Source organism: Stylophora pistillata, chromosome 2 (genome assembly GCF_964205215.1).
Source record: "Stylophora pistillata chromosome 2, jaStyPist1.2, whole genome shotgun sequence".
In the NCBI taxonomy this organism is placed as follows: Eukaryota; Metazoa; Cnidaria; class Anthozoa; order Scleractinia; family Pocilloporidae; genus Stylophora; species Stylophora pistillata.
Window position 1 is genome coordinate 36713454 of NC_142520.1, and position 20841 is coordinate 36734294.

General features: G+C 39.3%; 1 protein-coding gene across 2 annotated transcripts; it reads left to right on the forward strand.

Moving 5' to 3' along the window:
* Nucleotides 1–3890: 3890 nt before the first annotated feature.
* On the forward strand, nucleotides 3891–20836 carry LOC111333120 (putative ubiquitin carboxyl-terminal hydrolase MINDY-4). Of its 2 annotated transcripts, XM_088751152.1 has the most exons (24): nucleotides 3891–4325; nucleotides 5639–5688; nucleotides 6283–6338; nucleotides 7540–7603; nucleotides 8395–8519; nucleotides 10042–10567; nucleotides 11112–11176; nucleotides 11420–11476; nucleotides 11895–11928; nucleotides 12396–12468; nucleotides 12860–12921; nucleotides 14198–14314; nucleotides 14751–14836; nucleotides 14957–15058; nucleotides 15232–15295; nucleotides 15478–15543; nucleotides 16127–16197; nucleotides 16283–16346; nucleotides 16945–17031; nucleotides 17566–17640; nucleotides 18564–18667; nucleotides 19354–19430; nucleotides 19964–20036; nucleotides 20555–20836. In XM_088751152.1, the coding sequence occupies exons 2-24, from the start codon at nucleotides 5686–5688 to the stop codon at nucleotides 20601–20603; spliced, it is 2100 nt and encodes a 699-aa protein (XP_088607278.1). In that variant the 5' UTR covers nucleotides 3891–4325; nucleotides 5639–5685; the 3' UTR covers nucleotides 20604–20836. The 2 variants fall into 2 exon arrangements, with proteins under 2 accessions (XP_088607278.1, XP_088607277.1); XM_088751151.1 differs by lacking the exon at nucleotides 5639–5688.
* Nucleotides 20837–20841: the final 5 nt, after the last annotated feature.

Below are 20841 nucleotides of genomic sequence, written 5' to 3' on the forward strand. Positions count from 1 at the left end.
ATATAACATTGTTCTACAAGAAAAGTTATACAAACTTGAGTAAAAAATTTCACCCTCGTGATTATAGGAAATAATCCAAAATCAGCCGCTTTTGGAAAAAGTCACTGAAACCCCTTAGCGCGCAAAACCTCCATACTATCTGTAACTCTCCTGGTCTGTATACATTTCCCAAGGTATGGACAACGAAAATTTGTTAAACAGTTCCGAGTTTCAGTTGGCGATCATTTCCGTTTTCCTCAGGACTTTGACGTTTGATTTAGCTTTTTATAATAAAATGCTTGTCACTCTTGGTTATTTGACGGTTAACCACCTCCATCCGCCCTTTTTCCACAAAAATTGAAAACATCAAAAACCTTTCAACCCTGAAAGCCACTCGTCACATACTCTGTATACAATATCATAAAACATATCTGGTGAATTTTTGCGGCATTCCGGTTCGCTTTTTATTTTGGAGCTCAAATGACGATACGACGGAATAATGAAGAAAACCAACTTCCGACATTTTTTTTTTCTTTTTTTTTTTTTTGACAAAGCCCATATGACTAAAAACCCAGATTCCTCATGTAACACAAAAATTTGGTATGCCCGGAGTTGTCGCTTATGGCTAGACCTGATCTCGTACCAAGATCCTAACGTATAGTTGAAAACAACCGCTTGGTCGTAAAAGGTTTTTCTACTTTTTTATTAGCTTCACCGACTTAGTGTTAAATATGCATACACACAACAAACAATGTAAACGGTACAACACAGGCAGGGACTCCGCAACGGCTTACGCCAATTACTGCGGGCCTGGAACACATAAAATTGAAATAAAAATTACAATAAAAATTAATGAGTAGTGAGTAGCAACAATCAATGTTTCTTGTCAGATTACGGGCTTTGTTGCAACTTGTGCGGATAGACTTAAATGAGCGAGGATCTTCAGGGTCATATGATTTACGGAGTGATTGCTTATGGTTACTGAGTAGGTGTACCTTGAATGAGCTGAGATAAGAGGGGTACGTAGTTACAGAAAGACCAATGTCATCAGCTAGAGCGTTCCATATTCTCACTGTGCGGATGAAAAAAGACCACTAATATGTATTATAACATAACCAAAGTAAAGCGCGCGCTCTGATTGGTCAATTTAGCGTCCCCCATTTGCCCATGGGTGTACGCTGCTGACGTGAGCAAATGCAAAGACTATTTTTCCGCGCGCGCTTGTTTTTTTCTGGTCACGTAAGATTTGTTAAACAAAAGGGAACTCTTTAGCTACAATGTGTTAATGTTATGTTATAAAACAAATGGTAAACACCACAGCGTACACTATTGAGTTATGGATGCTCTTGGGAGGTTTGCTAAGCACTCAAGAAGCTAGAGTCGCTCTCGGCTATCGCCTCGCGCGACTCTTACGCTTCTTTCGTGCTTAGCAACCTCCCGCGTGCATCCATAACTCAATAGTGTACGCTGTGGTGTTTACCATTTGTTAAGTTGTGCTTACATTTTTTGGGAACAAATAGAGTTACATTCGTGAGTTACATAAAGTTTCCTAGCGATTAGTTTTCTCTTCCTTTAGCCCTATAAACCGTAAAATTATTAGTATGCATATTCTCCATACCGTTCTCTATACATTTCCTAAGCTGCTGAAAAGGAGAGTTGGTTAAAAAATTAAGATTATTTTAAGTTGATCATTTCCGTTATCCTCATCCTTAAAGTGGGGTTAAGGGGTGATATCGTGAGAAGAAATTAGATGCTAGTCAATCTCAGAGCAACCTCGTTCCCAGGGTCTTTTCCCTTAGCCTGCCCCATCTCCAACTCCACCCCTAACTAAGGGAAAAGGCCCTGGGAACGAGGTTGATCTTAGGGGTTAAAAGTTTAACGATATAAAATAAAAGGTTAAGGGCCCTATCACAGGCAGCCCAAGCTCACTACGAGAAAAGCGGACGTGACTCTTACCGTGTTGCGTAACGTTATATATTTATAAAGGTTTGTATGGGATGTTATCGGTTTGCCTTAAAAGAGAGAAAAAAATGTCTTGTTTTGAAATAAAATGGGCTCACTTTATTGCCTTGTTGTTTTCTTTGTTGATTCCGAACGTCTCAGGCCATTTTGAAGCGTTTTCGGCGAGTTAGCGCTATGTTGGTGTTCAACTGCTAAAAGAAAGACAAGGCCGGAAACCTATTTTAGAAGCGTCCGTCGCCCGAAGCGAATAATTCCGCCAAAAAATTTCCACCAGTCTCGATTCCTCCAGAAAATCAAAGCAGAGATGTTGCAGTTCCATTTTCCATTCACTCGATTCACAATTCCTCCCCCAGATCTTTCACTAGCGATACTTTTATCTCCAGATCGATAGGCTTTCCCATTTCGAATTTGGCTGCTCTAAACGATCACTGTCCCTTCGCCGATCGCACAGTATGTTGGGTAACAAAAATAAGCCCGGCGAGGGTAGCCAGCGGCCCGAAGTCCAAAAACAAACCCGTTAGCTCCCCTGGTCCCCTCGAGAGGTTTTGTCAAGACCGCATTGTTTTGATCGACCAATCAACATCGCATTGTTTTTGGACTGCGGGCCGCTGGCTACCCTCGCCGGGCTTATTTTTGTTACCCAACATACTGTGCGATCGGCGAAGGGACAGTGATCGTTTAGAGCAGCCAAATTCGAAATGGGAAAGCCTATCGATCTGGAGATAAAAGTATCGCTAGTGAAAGATCTGGGGGAGGAATTGTGAATCGAGTGAATGGAAAATGGAACTGCAACATCTCTGCTTTGATTTTCTGGAGGAATCGAGACTGGTGGAAATTTTTTGGCGGAATTATTCGCTTCGGGCGACGGACGCTTCTAAAATAGGTTTCCGGCCTTGTCTTTCTTTTAGCAGTTGAACACCAACATAGCGCTAACTCGCCGAAAACGCTTCAAAATGGCCTGAGACGTTCGGAATCAACAAAGAAAACAACAAGGCAATAAAGTGAGCCCATTTTATTTCAAAACAAGACATTTTTTTCTCTCTTTTAAGGCAAACCGATAACATCCCATACAAACCTTTATAAATATATAACGTTACGCAACACGGTAAGAGTCACGTCCGCTTTTCTCGTAGTGAGCTTGGGCTGCCTGTGGCCCTATTGGCACTGGAAGTTAAATCCGTTGATGAAATCTAAAAGAAAGGAAATTTAGAGCTGTGGAAGGATCTGAAGGATTATTAATCATATTTACGCATCGGCAAATGTTTCTTCAAATGAATGATACGTTTTTTGGAATTGCAGAAATAGGTTAATCCGTGATGATGAAAACAAATAGGGGATGACACCTCTTCCAATATTTTTTTTTTTACTAGAAAGAAAAGAGACAACTCAGAAGGCCATGGAAAAACGTTTGTCTTTGGCTTTTTTAGGAGGTGGGAGAGCAGCTTTCTGTGCATTAATGCATCATAGATCGTCCACATTTGCAAGACTCTGTCCTCAGTTACGAAAATTATTCAAATGATTTGTTCCGTTTTACTCAAAATGGAAAATCAAAATAATTTTGTTTCCAATCGTGCCAGTTTTGCAACAATTTCAGTTTGGGTTCCTATCATAAACCATAGAGAAAACAGATAATACCTGATCAGCAGATTCCACATTTCACATAAAAGGGATCCAGACCGGCCGTTCCAATGTTTTCTTGATTGGACAAATCTGCACTCACGCGCCACACATTCTCTTGTAAAATTTAACGCACAAAAGGCTTTAATCTTGTCTAGTCCTAAAGGTTTCCAGATCTTTCTTGGCACATCATACATAATTTTTTCACCCGTGTTTAAAAATCATCCAAACTCTTTTTGGGTCCTTCGCGCTTTCGACGTATTTCCCGCCTGCCCTTGCTCTGCCCTTGTCCTCCCTGTCCGACGGCCTGATAGGCTGAAAGGGGACTGGACTTAAATTAAACAAAATGGCGGCAGCAATGTTGACAAGTTGTGTTCGTTAAAATATTTTTTAAAAACAGGATTATTTACGCTTTTCTAGAAAGAAGATCGGATCGATTGATAACTTCTTTATCACTGTATGAATTGAAAATAATTGATTGCGTCACACAGTTCACGCATAAGTGAATTTTAGTGTCTGTTTTCTCGCCTTGTACAAAATTTAACATCCAAAGACTTCGAAGTATATGTGGCTTATATATCACCATGGGGATCAGATATTGAGGAGCTATATGTGGGGATTCGAGAAGAAAAATCCTAAATGCTAAGGATAACTGGTTGTACTTTACGCTTCGATCCTCGAAAGAGCGCATCCTTGGATTGTTAAGTATGTCTGATGCTGTCATCTCATTAACGGCCTCTCTTGTGCGAGAGTATCTTAGCAGAAAGGTAGGTTTGGGTTTTCTAGGTAAGAAAATATTAAAATAGGTGAATGATCCCGTATTTTGTTCTCGTTGCATTACGATAGCGATGAGATGATTTAGCTCGAAGTCTATCGATGCAACTCTAGCCAAGGTTACGCGCCTTGCAAAGAGGATTATAAGGTATATAAGTTGAAAATAACGATTCATTTGTTGAATCCATGTGTTTTTTAGTAAGCCTAAAATTACAAAACTGTATTCTTTCTTTTTTCCCCATGTACTACAATGATACTGCATTGCGTGACCAAATATATAATAAGATAAATCGTTTGCAATTAGGACTCATCTCTCCGCCCCGTAATTGTCCATTTTACAGTTGTGTACTTGGTTGCCAAGCCTTTGAATGGGAGTTAGGCTAGGGTTGACCTTGTTATGATACAAACCTTGCTGCCTTTCAAATGTAAATCACTTTGTTATCATGCTAACTAGATACAGGTCTCTATCACAAGGTCACCTTCTGCAGCCTCACTCTGAATCAAAGGCCTGCAACTAGCTAAGTACACAACTGTAAAATGGCCTATTCCCAAGAAATGATTTTTAATTCTCCCCTTTAGCTGCTACTTGTAAATCAGTTATGAGAATTTGGTGCTATATCAAGATATCGTAAAACAACATGATAAGTTTAAGTACTCTCATTACGTATTTGCCGGATAATGTAAGGATATTATAAGGAGAAGTTAGATGTTAATCACTTGTGGGAGTTGTAAGGTTAAGAAAACCTGCTAACTAATATCCCAGTTAACAAATGGTAAACACCACAGCGTACACTATTGAGTTATGGATGCACGCGGGAGGTTGCTAAGCACGAAAGATGTGTAAGAGTCACATGAGGTGATAGCTGAGAGCGACTCTAGCTTCTTGAGTGCTTAGCAAACCTCCCAAGTGTATCCATAACTCAATAGTGTACACTGTGGTGTTTACCATTTGTTTTATAACATAACATTGATACATTGTAGCTAAAGAGTTCCCTTTTATTAAACAAATCTTACGTGACCAGAAAAAACAAGCACATGCGGAAAAATAGTCTTTGCATTTGCTCACATCAGCAGTGTACACCCATGGGCAAATGGGGGACGTTAAATTGACCAATCAGAGCACGTGCTTTACTTTGGTTATGTTATAATTATAGTTAAGAACCTAATTATAACCCACCCATTAATTTTGGTGGGATTTTATTGGTTACTTTATGTCTCGTGGTGCAAAATCACAGGACAGTTATCATGCAATAACCCCCGTCTGCGTCGATATTAATTTTGTCCTCCGATTTTTTCCATGAAAAAGAAACATAGTCAACACAAGAGTTTCAACTTTTCCGTTCTCCTATTTACATGGTAGGAAACCAAACTCGCTTTTTTTTGCTTGTTTGCATCAATCACGCACATTCACCATCAGATCACCACTGGCTTTTTTACTGTGTTTACATGCAGTTTATCTGCGATGTGAAAATTAATAGGAGGGTTATAAAATGAATAAACCCTGTTCTGGCTTACTGGTATGTCGGCTGATAATGTCCTTGGCTGAGAGATTGTCCTCAAAATTTCATATTTTCCCTCGAAGCTTCGCTTCTCGGCCAAATATTCATTTTTCGGACAATCTCTCAGCTGCGGACATTATCAGCCGACATACCAGCCGTTCAAAGGGGTTTATTTACTAAATGATGTCTATTTTCCTCACTCTGGTCATCAGTATACAAATTCTCCATACTCTTCTGTATACATTTCCTAAGTTGCTTACAAGGAGAATTTTTTAAACAATCAAGAACTTCTTTCATTTGTGATAATTTTCCTTTTATTTATTTTCATGACCTTAGGAGAAGGGGGGGGGGGGATGGTACAGCCAATCACAAAAATTACTATTTTATATGGAGATCATTCAGAAGCCATTTTGTTTTAACATGTTGTTCATGATATTGATATTGGTTATAGGGATTAAAAAGCACTTTGCAGACATTGGATGAAGAAATGCCAAGGACTGATGATAGGTATAGAGATTTAATATTAAACCTATCAATTCATGTATAACCCAGCAATATCAGTTGATTAGAGTCTTACCATCAAGACCTCAACTGTCCAAAGGGCAGATGATGCTATCAAATGGATAAATTGCTGTCCTGCTGATTAAGACCCCATCCACATGTAGGCGGATATTTCGAAAACGGAGATTTTTTTTCTCCGTATTCGAAAACATCCACATCCACATGAATTCGATAAATCTCCGTTTTTAAAAATCTACAGTCTGGATAGCATATCATTAATGTTACCAAGAGCATTGGTTACCTGTGGATGGGAGGTGCAAACGGAGAAAAAAATCTCCGTTTTCGAAAATATCCACAGCAGATAGGTGTGGACAGGATCTTAAATTGCTATCTAGGGGATAAGTTAGTCCAGACCTAGCTAAGAGTTTTTTTGTGGGTGTATACCTGTCAGCTTCTCTTCCTTCTGTGTTTATTTTTTTTGTCCAAATTAAGGAAAAGCCCAACCCCCCTCAGGCCTCTCTCCTAGATCAGCCACTGAGTAGTAACAAATCCTACTGTGATATTCACGGGATTGTGATTCATCCAGTGTGTAGTGTCGTCCGCCCTTCAAACAATTAGGGTCAGGTGACTAGTAGTCTTTAAAAGTACCGTAGTTAAGAACATTGATTGATGCTTCAATGACTGGAAGTCAAAGTCAATGGAGGAGTTGTGTGTCAGGTGAGTGTTCTAAGTCTGGTTCAAGAAAACCTATCAGTCAGTTTTTCTGGAGAGTTATCAACAGAACTATAGAATTCCAGCAGCTTTTGATTCTTGGTAAAATAGTCCATTTTACTGTTGCATACTTGGTGGTCAAGCCTTTGACTAAGGGTGACCTTTTTATGATCATAGAAACATTGCTTGTTTTCAAAGGTGAATTACTTTGTTATCATAATTTTCTAAGTACACTAGTATACTGACATCTATCTCTGTCAACAAGGTCACCATCAGCCTCACTCCAAATCAAAGGCTTGGCAACTAAGTAAACTAGTCAGAGTAAAATGGCCGAAAAAATGGCATATTAGGTCAGTTTGTTTATTGAAACTTTACAGAAGTGCTGTACTTATGACACTAATTTGAATTTCATGAATGTTGCAAGATTTTACTGTAGGATGAAAATATTAGTGTTGTTTGTTTGACAGCAGCGCTCCTTACTTTGATTTTCTCTTAGTATCAGTAACCGTGCTCAACTTGCCAAAGAAATGCACATTGAAAAGCTCATGAAAAAGAACAAGGTATGCCTGATTCTTCAATTTTTGCAGTTGATCTTGAAGTTATCAAATGTTAGTTTATGTTGCACATGAAGTGGGACAATCTTCAGGTATTTTTTAGCCAAAAGATACTAATTGTACCTCAAAAATAATAATATGACAAGTCAGCGAAGAAAAGCAAAACAAATTAAGGTGATCTCAAATGTTACTTCAAATGATAATATTAAATATTGCTGATTTTGATAGTTTTGAAGCCTTTGGTCTTGTAAATTGTGTAAAGTTTTCTATTAATTATTTTCAATTTGTAGAGTTTACCCAAAGTATTTCTGTTATTTAAAAAGTGAGATGGCTTTTTGTGGGATTTGAATAACCTCTTAGTAGAAGTAAGAAAAAAAAAGTTCTGTTGTAAGGGGGGATATACCAGTAATGTGAGCCTCTCTGGGGTGCAGAACATGTTTACCAATCAGTTATAAATAAATATTAATCTTTTTCCATTTTTTTCTGGGGGGGGTGAAACTCAGGGGGGCTTCTTTCTCTCTCCTCCCTCCTGCCCTAACCCCACTGTCTGTGTGTCTATTCTCACTGGCAAGGAGAAGGAATTGACTGTTACAGTAGTAGCTTGATCATAAAATAATTCTCACTTTGATTGTTATGGCATTCAGAGGGGGGCTTCTTTCTCTCCCCTCCCTCCTACCCTAACCCCACTGTCCATGTGTCTATTCTCATTGGCAAGGAGAAGGAATTCTGTAGTGGCTTGATCATAAATAGCTCTCACTTTGATTGTAATCAGTGTTATGTTTTATCTTAATATATAGGAGCTTCCTGAACCATTCCGTACCATGTTGGAAGTCATGGTTAAGTATATCAAAGAACAAGGTGGCTTGAGTTCCTCGTCATCAGTAGTAGCTGACAAAGTACATGAAAGACCAAGATCATCCAGGTATTAAGTTGTTAACACAAAATACAGAAAACTCTCATGTTCAGGAGAACATGACATTGCGTTACATTTATGGTATTTTTAAAATGAGTCACAGGGATCAAATGTCGGTAATTGTGAAGAAGAGCTCCCCAAAAAACCTGTCGGCCGACAGTCGGCCGACAGACGACCAACTGTCGGCCGACTGTCGGCCGACTGTCGGCCGACAGTTGGTCGTCTGTCGGCCGACTGTCGGCCGACAGTCGGCCGACAGTTGGTCGTCTGTCGGCCGACAGGTTTTGCCTGAAATATAGGCTACCTGTCGGCCGCCAGTCGGCCGACAGTCGGCCGACTGTTGGTAATGTGTCGGTAACCTGTCGGTACCTTGTCGGTAGCTTGTCCGTGAAACGATCACACAATGTTAGGGATTCTAAGTTTGCCGTTACAAAAGCATATGGGTTTAAATTATTAATTTTTTAATTTGCGTTTGTCGCAGAGTGGCAAAACGAGGTATCGTGGTCGTTTTAGATCAAGAGTTTTTGGTCTGGTTTACCAGAAACGTTGAGTGATCCGATATTTCACTCGTAGAATCGTGCCTCGCTTGATACAACATCCAACATGTTTAATACGTTGACAATTGACTTTCAAGATTTGGTGGCTCCTAAAGGAGCCGTTTTGTGCGTGGTGAAATATACAAGATATTTCACTCGTAAAATCGTGCCGCGAACTTCATTGGCAACAGCTGCCCCTCTCTCCTCGATTAAATTATCTTCCTATGCGATTCTTAGATTGTCTGGTGTGTTGTAAATTACGCAAGTGATATATCCTATACGCATCTGATAACATTTTGGAAGAAACGTTTCTTTACATACTACCAACTTTGCCGTCGATCGGTAAGTAGGTGAAGTCTGTCGAGTCATACATCACCATTACGGATTGTTATGTCACGTTAACTGTTCGTTTTTTACACAATTTTTCTTTTTTCTTAACCTGTCGGTAGACTGTCGGCCGCCTGTCGGTCAACTGTCGGCCGACAGTCGGCCGACAGTCGGCCGACAGGTTTTTTGGGGAGCTCTTCTTCACAATTACCCAAATGTCAAGTACTTTTACTTTGTTCGAGATTTTGCCGTGGGTAGAACGATTATTCGCCGTGGAGGTTTTGTTCTTGGTCAAAATAAAGTAAAACGTTGAGTTTAACCACGGATTTATTGAGTTGTTCTCAACATCTCATATCAAAGGAAGAAACCTGGTGGAACAAATGATTTTTAAGTTGCCAAAATAAGTTTGAAGTAAAAATTTGAATTCATCTATGGGAATGATGTATTTAGCGTGAAATAAAATTGAAGACATTTATTGGTTGTTTTGAAACTGGTCTTTTGTCTGTGTCACCATATTGATTTGTATGACGGATTACAGTGGCCACTATTAACTACACAAATCCCTTTAAACTGTTGACACTACCAATTTTTAGAAATAGTGAATTTGCCATTTTATTCTTCTCAAGACTGCTTTAACTTGTACATTCAAATTTTGTTTACATTTTAAGGGGAGCCAGAAAAGATACAGGAAACAAGGCACTGGCGCAGCCATCAAACAGTGATATTACAAATCAGAGTGAAAAACTTGATGATAAAGATGACAGAAAAGGTTATGATGATCTCTTAAAACAGCTGGAAAAACCAGCAAGAAATATTCCAGCTACTAAACCAAGCTTGCTAACCAATGATTTAAGGATAAAATTGAATTCTGATGAATCACATAGTACGGCAGGGAGTACAAATACACCCGTTTCAACAGGTTCTAGTGGTTTCTCAGAACCTTCAATGGCCACACCCTCAATGTCAAGTGATCCAAAGGCAAAACTCAAGAGTAAAAGAAGACCAAATGCCACAGGAGGACCAGTTATCAGCTCTGGATTGGCTGGTAAGAGAGATTCAAGGCTGCGTCCTGGTAGTGGAAGACTAAGCAGCAGCTTGTCAGGTTTGAACAATGGAAGTTTGTTCGGAGATGATGACGAGAGCAAAGAGCAGAACATTGCACAGAATCAAAAACTGGATGTGCAAGATAATCATGTAAGTAAAATGTACGATTTACCATTTAAAATTTCTTTTGTAACAAGTTCAAATATTCTGATGTGACTCTCTATTCAGAGTTTTGTTCTTGTAGCTTTTATGGTCTGAGATTTTGAACAATCTTTAATTTATATTTAGTTACCCTGACCCCATGCAGGGCTGTCCAGTCTGCCACCTTAAGCAGGCATTTTAGCATAATTGCCCTATTGAAGTATCATTATACAACTATTGAAATACTATTTTATTCATCAGGCATTATTTTTACTGAATGTGGCTTAGTTTATAGCTCAATCTGATGCAGTACCAAATCCGTACCTGGTTGGCATAGATACAGTCTCTGAATCAGTTTCTGTTTTCTGCAATGACTTGAATTATTGTAGCCTATCTGTAAAATATGATTAGGGGGGAGGGGGTATTTAGAATTTTAAACCAAGTATTGAGCTGATTCTAGACTATTTATTAACAAACCTTGTGCTTGTGTATTACTTTATTTGCATGGCATTATACCCATAATCAGACACATGATTGTTTTCTTCTCTACCAGATTGATAGGCTTCCTAGGTCACAGGATTTTTCACTTGATCAAAGTAGCAAAGATCGCCACCAACTGTAAGTGTACTGGCAGGTCCAAAATTTTATTCTCCTCACCTTTTTTTCTCTCTCTCTTTCTGTCCATCTGTCTCTTTCTTCCCTCTTTCTTTAAACTCCCTTTATTTCTTCTTTGTCTCTCTACAGCTGAGTGACCACAGCTGTACCTTCTCTGTGTGTCTTATACCTTCCTATCTGATATATTATTTTGTATTTCTAAGTAACTTTAACTAAATAATATGATGGTAATTCCCTGCATTTCAGGGGCAACATTTCTTCAAGGGAATCAAGGAAAAGTACATCTAAGAGGAACTCAACAAGGTATTTCTGTTTCTAGAGCAGTAACTTTCTTCTTGTTGCACTGTGTTGATGTGGAGGCGCAGTGGCCTCATGGTTAGTGCGCTTGACTCCGGATCGAGTGGTCCGGGTTCGTGCCCTGGCTGGGACATTGTGTTGTGACACTTTACTCTCACAGTGCCTCTCTTCACCCAGGTGTATAAATGGGTACCGGCAATTTAATGCTGGGGGTTAAACCCTGCGATGGACTAGCATCCCATCCAGGGGGGAGTAGAAATACTCCTAGTCACTTCATGCTACAGAAACCGGAGTTAAGCACCAGCCTAATTGGGCCTCTAGGCTCGTAAACAGACTTTACTTTTACTTTACTGCACTGTGTTGATAGAGAATCAATTGTGTGCCATGTTGTGAATTGCTGTTTGTTATTTTTTATCTATTGCAGAAACCAGCCCCTTCCTAATTCCAGGGCACATAAGGTAACTTCACTGTCTGTTCAAGCATACTGATTGAGGACTACATGCTGTTATGAATATTGGAGCTAGCAAGTAGACCCCCATTTTTAACAGTGCTGTGGGACATGTGTTTATCCTCCTATGGGAAGATTTGAGACAAGTTGGGCAGAGGTTTGCAGTGACTCTCTTAGACCTCTAGCCAATTCACATTGCTCAAGCCTTCATAATTTCCCTTGGGCAGAGGTTTGCCGTGATTCTGTTAGACCTTTAGCCAATTCACATTGCTCAAGCCCTCATAATTTCCCTTGGGCAGACAAAATGCTTGTGCTGAGGGGCTAAAAATGACAGCCTGTTTCCAGGCTATGAATATTGTGCTAGAAGTGTACTCCTTGACAGGAATGATAACTTAAGGATTGTTTTAAATATTTTGCTGATCACAAAGAATTTTGTTATGTAACTGTTATTTATTTTTATTTTTTTTTTTTGATCAGGCCAAAAATAGTGATCTTGTGTTTGAAGATGTTGATGAAGATCTTAATCAAGAACTTGCACAGTTGTCATTAGGTAGGTGTACATTTGACAAGTATGTTTTGTTATGGCATATACTGCTTTTAGATATCTCCAAGCTCAAGGTCCGTGCTTGATACAGAGTTTTGCCCTTTCTTCAGGTTTTTATTAGTTTGGACATTTGCTGCAGCAGTACTTTACATCTTGTCAATATTCTGCCAGTAGAAAACTCAAGGTTCCCTTCTTATATCAAACAAAAAAGGAGAATTTAAGAAAAGAGCAGATATATGGGTAATTGAGTGATACAACTAAATAACACAATGCCAACCTAAACACTGTTTTTACTATCGTCACAGAGACTGTATCATGGAAGGTTTTTACTTTCTTACATCATGAAAAATTGAATGCATGATTTTGATTAAACATAGACATGCATTATTTGTGTTAGGTCCAAAGAAGATTGCCTCAGTTGATGTTCAGAGTAAGCCTATATCATTGGAAATTGCTATGGTAAGTCAAAGCAGTCAATGTTTGCTACTTATTATATGGCTGTGTCTCGCAAGGACTGGGAACTACCGAGCTCACGAATTTGATTGGCTGAAATCAATATTGAAAGCGGTCTAGATTTTCCCATCTAGACCGGCATCTAAACCGGTCTAGAAAAAAAAGGTACAAAGAATATTAAAAATTGGCATATAAGACACAGCTATATAATAAACATCTTATTAACCGAGCTAGGTCGGTCTGTATGGGAGAATCTTGACCTTGGTCGCTGGTACAGACCACACTGCATTCGGTCTGTACTGGCGACCTCAGTCAAGATTCTCCAATACAGACCTCCCGCTCGGTTAATAAGAACTAAATGTAGCGTGTCAGGGTGAAGGATTATAGTTCACAAGACTTGTCAACCCTGTAACTCCTAAAAGTGATAAACATGTAACTTCTCTCTATAATATCCATACCTCATCCTGCAAACAAGTAATGAGAATATTCAAACTTATCAGGAAGAAGTTGTTATCTTGATCCAACATCAAATTCTCGTTCCCTATTTAGGAAGAAATATGTCGCAGCTGGAAGGGAGAATTACCAACCAGACTTTGGGAGTTTCATGGTTAATTGTCAATTGCTTTTATTAGAAATTAATACACCACTTAATTATTTGGAGGTTCATGCTGAAGTTTTTTGTTTTTTTTTTTGTAAAGTTCAATTTATAAGTATTGAAATATTTCTAGTCTTAAATATGTACAAGTCATGGTTCCGGAAAATGAATCAATGAAATTTATTACGCCAAATTTTTAGTTCACTTGTTTCCAATATTGAGAGTGCCTTGTTTGATAGTTTGTTTCATTGTTTTTTACATCAATTTACATCAGAACCGCCTCCCGGTTAGCTCAATGGATAGAGCGCTGGACTGTTGTGCGGGAGGTCGAGGGTTCGAGCCCCGGCCGGACCAACACTCAGGGTCTTAAAATAATTGAGAAGAATTTGCTGCCTTTCTATAACATCAAGAAATGGTTAGATATTCTAGTCTTCTCGGATAGGGACGAATAAATGGAGGTCCCGTCTCCTGCAGGGTTGGGGTAGGAGACGTTAATTTCCCACACACGAGATTACTGTGTGATGGATGTCCTCCCCTGGGGTGGGATGGGTGGGAGGGTGGACTAGCACGAATGGTTCCTATGTTCCTTTCTAGTCCTTCCCCACTGCAAAACTTAATGCAGTGAAAATGGACTAAATTAAATTAAATTAAATTTTTTCAGTGACATTTTGTTAATTTGTTAATCAGGGCTTGAAAAATCTTATCTTTGGAACTGCTACAGCGAGCTTTAATCCGGAATGGAGGAATCAGAGCTTTTCTTTCTGTGATCTTTATCAATTAGAATATGGAATTGTGCAACTAAAGGTAATTATTGTGTAGCAGTTTTTGGCAAATCTTGGTATTTTTGTAAGTTCTTACTTCTTCTTAACCCAGTGACCTCTAAGGGTGACTAAAATTTAATCTCTCCCCACGATATTGCCCCTGGATCACACATTAAGGTCATCAGAAGAAAAGAATTGATCACCAAATAAGGAAGCTCGACCTGATTGTTAAAGAAACTCTCCATATCAGACCCTAAGGAAATGTTTAGAGAACAGTATGGAGAATATGCATATCAGGGTGTAAAGAGATAAAACCTGGCAGTGACTAGTATCTCGTTCACGAAGAGCGGCATTGTAATACTTTGAGATGACTTACATGATGCGTAATCCGTGATGCGTGATGTGTGATGTGAGATGCGTGATACGAAATACCTTGTACGTGATACGTGAGCCAGCTTGATGTGATTTTCTCTTGGTAGGGTGGGCCATGTGGTGTACTTGCTGCTGTACAAGGATTTGTACTCAAACATTTGCTGTTCGGAGGAAAGAAGGGAGACACGAAGAAGTAAGCATTGTTCCCTTTTTTCATTTGGCACCTGCATTTTTTCGGTGGCCTCTGGTCAATGTACATGTGACAAGATATGCAATGCTGCAATGTGTCTGAGCACTTCGTTGTTGTCGGCAGGAAACTCCAGCCATCTTCCCGAGAGAGAACGAAAGCTCTAACGTCTGCTCTGAGTGAAATTCTTTGGAGGGCAGGAGACCACAAAACAGCTACTGTAGCTCTGTAAGTTCAGCAGATATCTAAGAAATGTTCAGGAAACGAGATCTTTGGATGAAACTTTAGTTTAACTGTGTGCTCTGGGGTTTATTGTGGTGAGCTTGAAGATTTGAGCTCTACAAAATTTACTGACGAATCTTTACAATAAAGCGTTATTTTACACTTGTTCTCTCTTTAAGACCAACTGGTGGCTCCAATTTTTTTGGTGCCGGAAGATACAAACCCGACCAGCTGACAGAAGCGGTGAGTATTTCAATTATTTTCTCCAGGTAACCAATTATGGAAAAATCTCGTCACTTGGCAATTTTGGTTAGTAATGGACACATTCCTTTCAAAGGTGATCCAAGTTGTAGGTAAATTTTTTCCAACTTTAATTGATCATAAATTTCACGATGGTGTGCTTAACCTTTCATTTATCTTTCCAGCTTGTTTTGCATGATTTCAAGTCATCTGAAAGTCTTCAAAGCTTTCTCGCCCAAAACATAACTCAGGTAGGGTACAGTTTGCTACGTTTAAAAATTTACCTGCCAAGACCGGGAAAGACGGCACGCCATAACTTGCAGCCATTTGTAGATGTATTTGCAATATTTTGAAACCTTAAATGCTATTAGTAGTTCAGTATATTTTTTATACTCTTGTTCAGAATTCCAACAATTACATGCAACCGTTTAGATAGTCTTGAATGTCAGTGGTTTCTGAGGTAGTGAACTCCTTCTAAACCAAGGATTAACAGGGATGGCCAAAGATGTGCAATGATGGCCAAAGATGGCCAAGAATGGAAACCATTTCAACAGATTGCAGATGACGAACTTTTTAAAAAGGCTTAAGTGAAATTTTTTCAAGATTCTCAAACTATGATGTACCGCCTTCATTTTTCATGAATTTATAAACAATTAGCACAATCTACACTTGTGATGTGGTGTATCATTTGTGATGTGGTATATGCATTTAAAATATTTTCTTTGCTGGTGTTAAGTTCTTTAAGCTGATTAGATACGAACTTGCAATTCATGATTAAAAAAAGGGAAAATACAGTTCGTGCTGAGTTATGACAGCGTATGTTTTATTTTCCAGTTTGAATCTGACAAAAGTAGCGGGTGTATTTTGTTGTTGTATTCTGTGATGTTGTCAAGATCAATTCAAAAGTAAGTCTGTTTCCCATTATTTCTTTGGGCCTTTTTAAAGCTTACTTGTCTAGTTAACTAAGTTTTAGTATTAATCTTTTCCTAGGGTAATATTAGATATGGATGAACCAACGAATACCCTGATGGGAGCCCACGGTTATTGCACACAGGTTGGTATTATATTGCCTCGATTATAGTATCAAGCTGAGAAAGACTGTTTTTATCACAAGATGAAAACTGTCAAACGTAACGCATGCGCAAATTGTCTGTACTGGCCGGCCGCACACTAATCTGCCGCGCAAAATTTTAAGAGAAAATAGAAGAACTAGACCATGTCGCGCGAAATTTACGAAAGTAATTTGCAAAAGGAAGGAAAAGTGGCGAAAAAGAAATCTTGAGGCTTGTCGAACGCAAAGGTTATTTTACTACTGGTATTCTTTAGATGTACCACTTTGTTTTGAGCTTTATCAAAAAAGTTACATCCTTTTTAAACACCTTGACTCTCTGGTATGTATGGATGTTTATAATTCCTGTGAAACACCTTGGTTCTGACAACGTAAGAGCAAGATGTAAGGCTATCTCGTAATCGGTTAGATGTTTGCGCATATGATTGTTCTTTTTGCTCTGACATCTTTCAGATGGGAATTCCTTTGCATTAAGTGTTGTAAATTACAAAGACCTCAAAACAAGAGCTTTAATGCAAACTTGGCACACATACGATACCGCTGGCCTAGTATACGTTTACTCCTTGACATTCTCTCATTTAAGGAAATGGTGAATTTGATAGTCACTGGCAAAGCTTCGTCCAACACATTTGACAACATTATGGAAATCGATACTGGAGGAGCTAAGAAGGTGATGTTGCAACTTTGCTAATAAGCTTTTTTAAAGGAGGATGTTCCACGTTTTCTCGTGAGTGCAGGATGGAGAACAATCTCTCGAAGGAAGCGTAATCAAAATTACTAAGTTGCGGCGAACTAGCTTATCAGTAGGCCCTCTTGTCAAGGGTTGGAGAAAGATGAAAACGGGAAGAAAATGAGCGAGAAAGGGGTAGGGAAGAAAGGCTCCGCCGACACCCTTACCCTTACCCTTACCCTCCCCTCCCCCCCTTTGTCGTCTCCCCTCCCCCTCCTCCTAACGGCCGCATTACTTCCTCTTCGTACCCTCTGACCAGGCTATGGTGAACAAGAGACTCGATAAGCAGCCGCTGCTCGATAAAGGAATGGACTCTAGGTGCATGGGGTGTGCTGCTTAGGTGAACAATCGATTGCGTAATTTTGTCCTTTTTCCGCTGGTTTGCACACTTTGATTGTCTAATTATCGAGGACTGTAATTGTAAAATCACTTTGCGTTTCCTAAATTCTCTCTGTAAATTGCTCTCTTTTGTAGAATGTTTTTAAAGGAATAGAAAAACAAAGTGACATTGGACTTCTATCGCTATTTGAACATTACAAGTCATGCGAGGTGAGCTATATTTTATTTAGGTTGTCTTTGATCGTTTCATGTTATAGGGTAAATCAAAATATTGTTACCACGATTAGGTAGTCACTAATTAACAAATGGTAAACACCACAGCGTACACTATTGAGTTATGGATGCACGCGGGAGGTTGCTAAGCACGAAAGAAGCGTAAGAGTCGCTCGAGGCGATAGCCGAGAGCGACTCTAGCTTCTTGAGTGCTTAGCAAACCTCCCAAGTGCATCCATAACTCAATAGTGTACGGTGTGGTGTTTACCATTTGTTTTATAACATAACATTGATACATTGTAGCTAAACAGTTCCCTTTTATTTAACAAATCTTACGTGACCAGAAAAAACAAGCGCGCGCGGAAAAATAGTCTTTGCATTTGCTCACGTCAGCAGCGTACACCCATGGGCAAATGGGGGACGCTAAATTGACCAATCAGAGCGCGCGCTTTACTTTGGTTATGTTATAATGGTGCGTAGCTTAATTTTATTTGTCAAGTTCGTCATGTGTCTTCGGTTTAATCTCTCTCTTGACAGTTGCCCTTGTTTTCTCTCACCTGTTGCTGGGTCATTTTTACTTTTCTTCCTTGCTCGATTTATCTTTTGTATCTCTTTAGAGTTTACGGTAGTTTCGCACCGTGAAAAAATTCCCACAGTTAACATATAAAGTCTCCTTATATATTGACTATAGGGCTCAGGGAGCTTTTAGACGATATATTACGTCAACTGTTGTTAGATTTTGCCTTAAATCAGAACAGTTTCTCTTCAAAGATCAGTTCGTTGATTCTTGTTCCCGTCACATATGATAACGAGTTGCCATATCAAGGCGAAATTAATTGTTGGTGACATTTTGGGCTTAAAGGATTAATGGTGAGATGATCATTCTGCTCCAATGTAGTTACTTATTGACATGTTGTTAGGTTGGTGTTAACTTCAAAAGCCCCAAGTTTCCCATCTGGGTCATTTGCAGTGAGAGTCACTTCAGTGTACTGTTCTCTGTGGACAGAAACCTCTTGGATGATTGGTAGTTGCTTGTTCTTTGTTACTTGATACACTTAAGGATGATCAGCCTCTTGTTGGCTGTTAGAAACATCCAATTATCTGTTGAATGAGTCGTTTGGAAAATATGTCCGATAGGTTAGCTACCACAGAGAAAGAAACCACTGTAGGTGTCAGTGCAGGAAGGGGGGGGGGGGGGGAAGGGGGTTGGAAGAGGAGAAGAAGAGATTAGTTTAGGGGAGAGTAATGTCGGGATAAAAATCCACCAGATTGGCCGTCTGTCTTTCTGCCTTACCCATAGTTGTACTGTGGAACCTCCGGCGCTAACTGGAACTCGGAGACTTAACTTAAAGCCATCTCCTTTGAAGCGCACTTCTAAGGAAGTACAATGAACTAACCCGAACCCCTTCGCTCTCTCGGGCTGTTTTTCGTTTCCCTTTGCAGTCCATCTCAGCAGGTTTTGCTATAGTGTTATTTCATCAGTTTCAAACCCCTTTCCCAAGTAATTAAATATGTCGTGCCTTGATTAACCCTGAACGGTTAAGTTATCGGTTAAGTTAACGGTTATCTTGGCGTGAAACTCCCCCCCCCCCCCTAAAAAAAAAAAATCACAGTGGAGGTACTAGGTACGATCTACGCCTTAATATGTAACTTTAAAGTAGAAAATATCAAATAGGAATTCATTATTCGTAAAAATATTTTGCTGCGTAGGAAGTTTGAAAAGACGTTTGATCTTTATTACTATGACGGTCTGGCCCGTCAAGAGGAGGAGATTAAACTAACCATAGGTAAGGACGTCTCATGTAACATCAGTTTACAGAAAACATTAAGGCGATGGAACTAAATGGTAAAACTCGCAAACCGTCTTGGTATTGTGTCTGATTGGTTCCACAAGGGCGTGAGAGCTTTCTCTTAGCCAATCACAGAGCAAAGTGACGGAAAGTAAAAGAAATCCAGGATTACTTTGTACACTTACTGAAATTAAGGACAGAGTGATAAATATGGAGTCAACCCTGGTTACACCGTCAAGTTTTAAAGTTGTTTGCCCTCTCAGAGTATAACTGGATATAACAGAATATAACAGAATATAATTACTCTATCATGTGGAAACTGTTTTGGAGGGTGCAAGTAGAAAGGTCTGTTGACTCGAAATATAATCAGGGTAGAATATTGTTGAGATTTGCTCGGTGAAGGATGTTTCACGTTTACGTGGTTTCCACAGTCAGTGAAGTTATTTTATCATGAATGTAAGTCATTTTAAAGGTATATTTGGCATATTATTCATGTTCACACTTCAATCTCTCGATTTGGCTTGAACTAGATACAACCAGGGAATGTCCGGAGTACAAAGACACTGATCTTGTTCCTCCACTAGAACACTGTATTAGAACAAGGTTTGTATATCATAGTGAATTAAGACAAGATTTTTGTGCTGTGAAAGCCTGCTCAAATGTTAGAAGTTAGCTTTGCAAAGAAAAACATATGTAACAATTGCAAGGGTGAAGAGAGCTCTATTCAAAACCTCAGTCTTTCGCGCTCATATTCTTGAAGGCCTGGATCGTTTCAAAATGGCGCCTGGCACACAAAAAAAATCAAAGTTAGCCAGATTTATGAAACTATCCTTAACTTTTCTCCTACCTGTATTACACAACATTTTCAAGTAATTGTTGAATGTCAACGTAACCAGCAAAGGATGTTCCTATAAGCTACTCGCTACCCTTAAAGCGGCCAGGTGCAACTGAAGTCTGTCCCTACTTTTCCAATTCTTCAGTTATTTTTTCATAGCCAACCTTTAATTCATACCAACGGACAAACAAATGACTTTGGACCATAGCCATTCCTACCACTCTGTGATAATTTGCGAATGCGATATGACTCACCAAAGAAATAATATTTGCGGCTTTCTCTGCAGATGGAAAAATGCTGTTGTAGACTGGAATGGAACGGAGCCAATTTTGTGATGTTCGCTTGCGTTGAATTCAATAAAACCAGGAGTTCTTCTGTGAGTGGATCTACAGACAAGAATTTCGACAATCTTGGTGAAAAAATTTTCCTTAAAATTCCTTCAGCGCTACGTGCATGGAATCTTCCCTGTTATCGCTACAGTGAGATACCTGAAGAAACTGTTCAAGTGACTCATTTTTGTTGCAGTGGTATTGTTCATTGTGTAAATAAACAAACAGATTAACGATGCAAGTT

Bases quoted from the DNA above. Each gene is read 5' to 3' on its own strand.
- LOC111333120 (XM_088751151.1), top strand. From the start codon at position 4,266: ATGTCTGATGCTGTCATCTCATTAACGGCCTCTCTTGTGCGAGAGTAT. The intron at 11,929-12,395 runs GTAACTTCACTG...TTTTTTGATCAG, and splicing joins CTAATTCCAGGGCACATAAG to GCCAAAAATAGTGATCTTGT. The intron at 15,544-16,126 runs GTAGGGTACAGT...TTTATTTTCCAG, and splicing joins TCGCCCAAAACATAACTCAG to TTTGAATCTGACAAAAGTAG.